This window comes from Symphalangus syndactylus, chromosome 13, assembly GCF_028878055.3.
Source record: "Symphalangus syndactylus isolate Jambi chromosome 13, NHGRI_mSymSyn1-v2.1_pri, whole genome shotgun sequence".
Lineage (NCBI taxonomy): Eukaryota > Metazoa > Chordata > Mammalia > Primates > Hylobatidae > Symphalangus > Symphalangus syndactylus.
Window position 1 is genome coordinate 30,052,883 of NC_072435.2, and position 9,000 is coordinate 30,061,882.

Sequence of the window (9,000 nt, forward strand, 5' to 3'; positions counted from 1 at the left end):
ATTGGGGCACTATTCACAATAGCAAAGACTTGGAACCAACCGAAATGTCCATCAGTGATAGACTGGATTAAGAAAATGTGGCATATATACACCATGGAATACTATGCAGCCATAAAAAAGGATGAGTTCATGTCCTTTGTAGGGATATGGCTGAAGCTGGAAACCATCATTCTGAGCAAACTATGGCAAGGACAGAAAACAGAGCACCTCATGTTCTCACTCACAGGTGGGAATTGAACAATGAGAACACTTGGACGCAGGGCGGGGAGCATCACGCACTGGGGCCTGTCGTGGGGTTTGGGGCATGGGGGAGGGATAGCATTAGGAGAAATACCTAATGTAAATGATGAGTTAATGGGTGCAGCAAACCAACACGGGACATGTATCCATATGTAACAAACCTGCACATTGTGCACATGTACCCTAGAACTTAAAGTATAACAAAAAAAGAAAAAAAAATTTTTAAATTACTGTTTTCCAAGAGTTGTAGGGCTTGTTTCCTAAAGAAACTAGAGATTTGCATGAACTAAGCTTTTCCTAATTCTGTCCTGCCTATGAGGTTAGCTCCTATTCCCCAGGGCAGCTTTGGTTAGGAATCTTGGGGAAGTCAGGTGCAGAACGAAGAGAAGGAAGGACATGAAAGCACAGTGCTACATCTGACCCTTGGCTTCCCAGTGAGGCCAAGACAGACCTGATGAGCTGCCTTTGCCAGTTTTCCCCCATTTCTGTACAGTCTGAGATTCTGAGTTAGTAGCGTTATTATTTTGTTTGTTTGTTTGTTTTTGAGATGGAATATCGCTCTTGTCGCCCAGGCTGGAGTGCAGTGGCGTCATCTTGGCTCACTGCAACCTCCATCTCCCGGGTTCAAGCGATTCTCCTGCCTCAGCCTCCCAAGAACCTGGGATTATAGGCATCCACCACCATGCCCAGCTAATTGGTTATATTTTTAGTAGAGACGGGGTTTCACCATGTTGGCCAGGCTGGTCTCAAACTCCTGACCTCAGGTGATCTGCCTGTCACGGCCTCCCAAAGTGCTGAAATTACAGGTGTGAGTCACTGTGCCTGGCCAACACCTCGAATTTTCATACTCAGTTCAGATCATTTTTCTCTGACTCATGGGGTGTTGAGAGCTAGGTTACTCTTGCTTTCATAGAATGAAATTATTTCCTAACATTGTACATTTAAAAGGATGTTTACCAGCTGGGCACAGTGGCTCATGCCTATAATCCTAACACTTTGGGAGGCTGAGGGGGGGCGGATCATGAGGTCAGGAGTTCGAGACCAGCCTGGCCAATATGGTGAAGCCCCGTCTCTACTAAAAATACAAAAATTAGCTGGGCATGGTGGTACACACTTGTAATCTCAGCTACTGGGGAGATTCAAGGAGAATCGCTTGAACCTGGGAGTTGGAGGTTGCAGTGAGCTGAGATTGCGCTACTGCACTCCAGCCTGGGTGACAGAGCAAGACCCCGTCTCAAAACAGAAACAAAAACAAAAACAGGATGTTCAGGATGTTTACCTCTCTCCCTCTGTTTCCCCCTCAACCAGCCATGACATTGTGTAGAAAACAGGGGTTAAGTTCCATTGGCTAGTTCACCGTAGGGAGCCGGGCCTTTCCACCCTCCACTGCTTCAAGTCAACTGTTGTGTTTCCTCTAGGAGTTGAAATTGTCCTACAGGAGCCCTGGAGAAATCCAGCACTTCTCAAAATTCTATGCTGGGCAGATGAAAGAACCCATTCAACTTGAAATTACTGAAAAAAGACATGAGACTTTGGTCTGGAAGACTGTGCTGAAGCCAGGTAGGTGAGTGGGTGAGGCTGGCATTTTAGGTGAGGGGAAAATGCACCTCTACCATTGGATGTCAAAGGTGAAAGCCTGTTTATGATTCCAGCCCAGATAAGAACTCCATTGTCAGTGTATCGCCAATGTGAGGAAAACGAAAGTGATGGCCGTGGTTTATCCATAGGAAGTGAAATGCTCAAGGGGCCAGAGAATGGGGATGGCCATGGGAATGGAAACCCCTCACACCTGGGGGTAAAGAACAGGAGATTTTTTTTTTTTTTTCGGAGTCTTGCTGTGTTGCCCAGGCTGGAGTGCAATGATGCGATCTCGGCTCACTGCAACCTCTGCCTCCTGGTTCAAGTGATTCTCCTGCCTCAGTCTCCCGAGTAGCTGGGATTACAGATGCGCGCCACCACTCTTGGCTAATTTTTTTATTTTTAGTAGAGATGGGGGTTTGCTCTGTTGGCCAAGCTGGTCTCAAACTCCTACCTCAAGTGATCCACCCACCTCGGCCTCCCAAAGCATTGGGATTACAGGAATGAGCCACCGTGCCCGGCCAAAAACAGGAAATTTAGAATTTTAGGTCAGAACGAACCTAAAGACTACTTCATTCCATTTTCTGCACAATTTAATAATTTCTTCCATACTCACCTTTCTTATTTTTGGGGGTGTCATATTCCTTCAGATAGTCTGATGAAAAATCCTGTAAAATGTTTCATTCATTCATACAAACTCAACATCGTAAATATAATTTCATGGAATTTAGAAACTCCCAGAAAAGTTATCGAAGATCTCCTTATAGGTCCTTGAATCTCTGTGGATACACTTAAGTGTCTCCAATACTTGCAAATGTCATCCTCTGTTTGAATACCTACAGTGATGCAGAAATCAGTGTCTTCCATTGCAGCAGATCATTATCTTCGGTACCACATTAGGAAAATTTCAGTACGGCTCTATCAAGAGAAGGACATTAAGATAACACTTGCATAGGAACTGTAAATTGCTTTAACCTTTTAGGTAGTGATATGTACATACATTAATTTAAATATTGCCCCTTGTGGCCAGGATTGGTGGCTCATGTGCTTTAGGAGGCTGAGGCAAGAGGATCACTTGAGGTCAGGAGTTCGAGACCAGCCTAGGCAACATGGTGAAACCCCATCTCTACAAAGAATACAAAAATTAGCTGGGCGTGGTAGTATGTGCCTGTAGCCCCAGCTACTTGGAGGCTGAGGTGGTTGGCTCACTTGACCCCAGAGGGAGGAGGGAGCAGTGAGCCGAGTTTGTACCACTGCACTTCAGCCTGAGCGACAGAGAGAGACCCTGTCTCAAAAAAAAAAAAAAAATTGTCCCTTGAACAAAAACCACTTTTAGAAATCTATACTATAATGTAAGAGTACACATAGGAAGGGAAATTATATGCAGTGATATTCCTTGAAGCATTACTTGTAGGGAGGGAAAAATGAACCCAACGTGAATGCCCAGGAATCTGGGAATAGTTGAACAAACGTATGCATTCTTTTGGAATATGAGTACCTTGTAGAATATTTTGGAACAATTTCAAATGGGTTTTGCCTGTTTCTGCTCATGTATTTTAGTATTTTGGGAAAATACTGTCATAGCGTTGATGGTATTGGCTAATCCGGCCCTTGTGGTCGTCAGTCACTGGTCTTCCTTCTTTCACTGAATTCTCCCAATCCCATCACCCCTTAGTGTCTAGACAGCTGCAGATCAGGCCGGGTGCGGTGGCTCACACCTGTAATCTCAACACTTGGGGAGGCCAAGGTGGGCAGATCACCTAAGGTCAGGAGTTCGAGACCAGCCTGACCAACATGGCAAAACCCCATCTCTACTAAAAATACAAAAATTAGCTGGGCATGGTGGCACGCGCTTGTAGTCCTAAATACTCAGGAGGCTGAGTCAGGAGAATCGCTTGAAACCGACGGAGGTTGCAGTGAGTCCAGATCCCGCCATTGCACTCCAGCCTGGGTGAGAGAGCAAGACGCTGTCTCAAGAAAAAAAAAAAAAAAAAAAAAAAAAGATTTTTCCTGGTTTAGATTTATTTATTTATTTATTTATTTTTTTAGATGGAGTCTCACTCTGTTGCCAGGCTGGAGTGCAATGGCACAATCTCGGCTCAGTGCAACCTCTGCCCCCTGGGTTCAAGTGATTCTCCTGACTCACCTTCCCGAGTAGCTGGGACTACAGGCACGCACCACCATGCCTGGCTAATTTTTGTATTTTTAGTAGAGATGGGGTTTCACCATGTGGGCCAGAATGGTCTCGATCTCTTGACCTCGTGATCTGCCCATCTTGGCCTCCCAAAGTGCTGGGATTACAGGCATGAGCCAGTGCACCTGGCCTAGATTTAATCTTTCATTAAAAAAAGATTACAGGTGGCTCACGTCTGTAATCCCAGCACTTTGGGAGGCCAAGGTGGGTGGATCACTTGAGGTCAGGAGTTCAAGACCAGCCTGGCCAACATGGTGAAACCCCATCTCTACTAAAATACAAAAATTAGCCAGGCATGATGGAGGGTGCCTCTAGTCCCAGCTACTCGGGAGGCTAAAGCACCAGAATCACTTGAACCCGCAAGGCGGAGGTTGTAGCGAGCTGAGATGGGGCCACTGCACTCCAGCCTGGGCAACAAGAGGGAAACTGTCTCAAAAAAAAAAAAAAAAAAAAAAAATTTCCAGGTGTCATGACCATGCTAATTCCTTAATAGGGAAATTCTGGATGAAATGGGGAGACTGTGGGTGGCTGGGCCTCTGGATGAATGTGCTGTTCCATGAAGCTGATGTTCTTCCTGGAAGTCAAATGACCAGAAACCCAATTTTTGGACCTCATAGTCAATGGGAGACTCAGATTCATCAGATTCATTCCGTGTTGGTGACGTGGAGACTGAGCTGCTACCAACAGGGGGTCACAAAATTCGTCAGAACTTTAAGCAACATCAGGGATTTTAGATAAAAGTATAAGACCATGTTGAAGGCCTCCTGGGAAACACCATTTCAATTATTTTCAAATTGATAGCTCCAATTGTCAAATCTTCTATCAACTTATAAGTCCTGGTACCAACATGTGTAAAAATTTGCTCCTGTGATGTTGATAGTTTATGTCTGAAACACATGTACCTTGACTATAATTTAGATAAGACAGTATGGTATGATATTATTGTAACCCTCAGAGTTCCTGAGACATTCACTTGTGCATAGAAAGAATATTGGAAAAATGGGCCGGGCATGTGGCTTATGCCTATAATTCTGGCACTTTGGGAGGCCAAGGTTGGCGGATCACCTGAGTTCAGGGGTTCGAGACCAGACTGGCCAACATGGTGAAACCCTGTCTCTACTAAAAATACAAAAATCAGTTGGGCATGGTGACGCATGCCTGTAATCCCAGCTACTCGGGAGGCTGAGGCAGGAGAATTGCTTGAACCTGGGAAGCAGAGGTTGCAGAAATTGGGCCACTGCAATCTAGCCAGGGCAACAGAGCGAGACTCTGTCTCAAAAAGAAAGAAATAAAGGAGGGAGGGAGGGCGGGAGGGAAGGAATGAAGGTAGGAAGGGAAGGAAGGAAGGAAGGAATAAAGAAAGAACATTGGAAAAATGTTTTCTTTTCTGTGATACATTTCCTGAATGGGCAGTGAGTGGCTCATGGCTTAATGGGGTTTCATTAGTATATTAGTATGCCAAACAAGATCCCTGCCTTATAAAATATGTAGAATTAAATTATTCTAGTTGGCTCATGAAAGACTAGAAAAGTTGAGTTAGGGTATATGATTCATTGTATGTCATCTCCAATTCTTCCTCTTTTGTAGTGGATATCCAGCTTGGAGCTGCATCAGCCCCTCCTGCCTTCTCAGGTTAGTGAAATGTTTACACTAAAGCTAGGGGGATGTATCTAATATCAAGAGGCCTTTGAGTGCTTTGACATCACAAAGTGAGGCTCCATTCCTTCTAACCTTGTCATTTACAAAGAACAAGCGATGCCAGAGAAAACACAAACAATGAGTATGATTTACTTACGGGAGGGTGTGAGGACATCACGGCCACACAAAGGAGCAGGCGACAGCAAATTATTGGGTTAAATATCTTGCATCTGGGGAACTGTAAGTTAAAGTTCTATATTGAACTTTGAGAGGGATATAGTAAATATGAGACTAGAAAGTTAATCAAGAACCGGAAGTAAAATATCCAAAAGGAAATGAACGTGGGCTAGGCAACACCACAAGATAAAGAGCCATCCCTGGTTGGGCGCCGTGGCTCATGCCTGTAATCCCAGCACTTTGGGAGGCCGAGGCGAGTGGATCACCTGAGGTCAGGAGTTCAAGACCAGGCTGACCAACTTGGCGAAACACTGCCACTACTAAAAATACAAAAATTAGCCAGGTATGGTGGTGCATGCGTGTAATCCCAGCTACTTGGGAGGCTGAGGTAGGAGAATCACTTGAACCCAGGAGGCAGAGGTTGCGGTGAGCTGAGATTGTGCTGTTGCACTCCGGCTTGGGCAACAAGTGAAACTCCGTCTCCAAAAAAAAAAAAAAAAAGACCATCCGCCACCCTGGAATTATGAATCTTCGTTTGGTGCAGATCCTAAATCCTATAAGAGCGCAATTCTCAGAGTCTGCAACACCCGCTTTCATCCAGGTGCAGCCTTTGTGAAGGAGAACCACCGGCAACTCCAAGCCAGGATGGGGGACCTGAAAGGGGTGCTTGATGATCTCCAAGACAATGAGGTTCTCACTGAGAATGAGAAGGAGCTGGTGGAGCAGGCAAAGACACGGCAGAGCAAGAACGACAGCCTGCTGACCATGGTGGAGAAGAAAGGGGACCGGGCCCTCGAGCTGCTCTTCAGAAGCCTCAGTGAAAGGGACCCTTACCTTGTGTCCTATCTTAGACAGCAGAATTTGTAAAATGAGTCAGTTAGATAGTCTGGAAGAGAGAATCCAGCATTCTTACTGGAAATGGATAAACAGAAATGTGATCATTGATTTCAGTGTCCAAGACAGAAGAAGACTGGGTAACATCTATCACACAGGCTTTCAGGACAGACTTGTAACCTGGCATGTACCTATTGACTGTATCCTCATGCATTTTCCTCAAGAATATCTGAAGAAGGTAGTAATATTCCTTTTAAATTTTTTCCAACCATGGCTTGATATATCACTATTTTATCCATTGACATGTTTCTTGAAGACCCAGGATAAAGGACGTCCAGATAGGTGTGTTGATGAATGATGGGGCCTGGAAAGGCGACTTTTCCTGATTAATGTGAAAAGTAATTCCTATGGACACTCCATTTGAAGTATCCCCTTCTCATAACTAAAAGCAGAAAAGCTAACAAAAGCTTCTTAGCTGAGGACACTCAAGGCATACATGATGATAGTCTTTTTTTTTTTTTTGTATGTTAGGACTTCAACACTTTATCTATGGCTACTATTGTTAGAATAATGTAAATGTATTTGCTGAAAGAGAGCACAAAAATGGGAGAAAATGCAAACATGAGCAGAAAATCTTTTCCCACTGGTGTGTAGCCTGCTACAAGGAGTTGTTGGGTTAAATGTTCACGGTCACCTCCAAGGAATACTGAGATGCAATGTGGTAAATCAACACCACAGAACCACCAAAAAGAAAATGAGGGTAATTCAGCTTATTCTGAGACAGGCATTCCTGGCAAATTTTTTGTACCATACAAAAAATAAGCCAACTCTGACATTTGGATTCTACCATAGACTGTCATTTTGTAGCCATTTCAGCTGCCTTTTGATTAATGTTTTCATGGCACACGTCCTTCCATCCTTTTACGTTTAATCTGTTTAAGACAAGTTCCTAGTAGACACCGTCTGGTTGAGTGTTTTTTATGGTGTATTTTGAACCCATTCTGATAGTCTCTTTTAACTGGAAAATTTCAATTACTTACGTTAATGTAATTATTAATATGTTAGGATTTATCCTCAGTCAGCCAGTTTGTTATGTCTTTTCTATTCTACTATTATCACATTTGTACCACTTAAAATGGAATCTAGGCACTTTATCACCATTTAGATCCTATTACCTTTTCTCATCTAGGATATAGTTATCTTCTATATGATCTTTCTGTATCTTAAAACCCATCAATAAATTATTATATATTTTATACTTTTAATCACTCAGAAGACTTAAAAAACTCATGAGGAGAAGAATCTGTTATGTTTTTCCAGATATTTATACCATTTCTGTTGCTCTTCCTTCATCATTTTCCAAATTTCATTCTGCAATTTTCCACTTCGTCTGAAAGACGCTTTTTAATTCTTTTAGAGTGGTTCTGATAGGTATGGATTCTCCTATTTTTTTCTGCCTCTGAGGACATCTTTTTCTCACCTTCATTCTCAGTGATGTTTTTTGCTTGATGTAGTATTTTTAGTTGATGTTGTTTTCTGTTCAGCAATTTCCTTTTGGCTTCCATATTTCCTGATGAGAAATCTGCAGTCATTCAAATTGTTTTTTCCCTGTATGTAGTGTGTCATTTTTCTCTGGCAGATTTCAAGGTATTTTTGTTTATCTTTAGTTTTTAGCCATTTCATTATGTTGGGAATGAGTTTCCTTGTTTTATTCCCTTTGGAATTTGCTCCAATTCATAAATTTGCAGTTTTATGTCTTTTACCAAACTTAGAGGTTTTCAGCCTAATTTCTAAAAATACTTTTTATTAGCCTGATTTTCGTCTTTATAGGAAATAGTTTAAGTGATGACAAGTTCCAATAGCTTATATGCCCAGAAGGCCTTCAAAATAAGAATTTTGAAAGGATACAGAAAACAAACTTTTATATCCTTCTCATGTTTTCTACTGTAAAATTCATATGTTTTGCTACTCTAAACCTAGTTTGAAATAAACAATCTTGAGAATAGATGAAAATTTTGATGAGTAGTGGAATTCTTTTAAATGGAAATCTCCTTCCATGTGATTTTCCTTGCCATCTAGAAATAAACCATAGTATTTATGTTGAATCAATCAATATTATATTTTGTTTTTTTCCTCCTTCTGAAACTCTTATTGTGGAAATGTTAGACTTTTATGTTTTCCTAAATATCTCTGATATTCTACTTATTTAGGACATCTTTTCATTTTTTCCATTATTCTGACTGGGTAATTTTAATTTGTCTATTTTCAAATTTGCTGGAATGTTCACCTGCTGTTATCTGTGTTGTCCCACTGAGTGCATTCACCACCTTTTAAATTTT

The 9,000-nt window shown here is 42.3% G+C and overlaps 1 protein-coding gene across 50 annotated transcripts in view; it reads left to right on the forward strand.

The window, feature by feature from the left end:
* The window catches only part of CARD8 (caspase recruitment domain family member 8), a 53,399-nt gene extending 44,629 nt beyond the window's left edge, over positions 1-8,770 (forward strand). For 45 of the 50 annotated variants that reach the window (XM_063615862.1, XM_063615856.1, XM_063615864.1 and 42 more), the window contains 3 exons: positions 1,659-1,800; positions 5,600-5,644; positions 6,429-8,674. In XM_063615862.1, the coding sequence (XP_063471932.1) occupies positions 1,659-1,800; positions 5,600-5,644; positions 6,429-6,694 (453 nt within the window). In that variant the 3' untranslated portion in view covers positions 6,695-8,674. Of the gene's footprint in view, positions 1-1,658; positions 1,801-5,599; positions 5,645-6,428 lie in introns of all 50 variants that reach the window. The other 5 variants (XM_063615888.1, XM_063615890.1, XM_063615892.1 and 2 more) reach the window with 1 other exon arrangement.
* Positions 8,771-9,000: the final 230 nt, after the last annotated feature.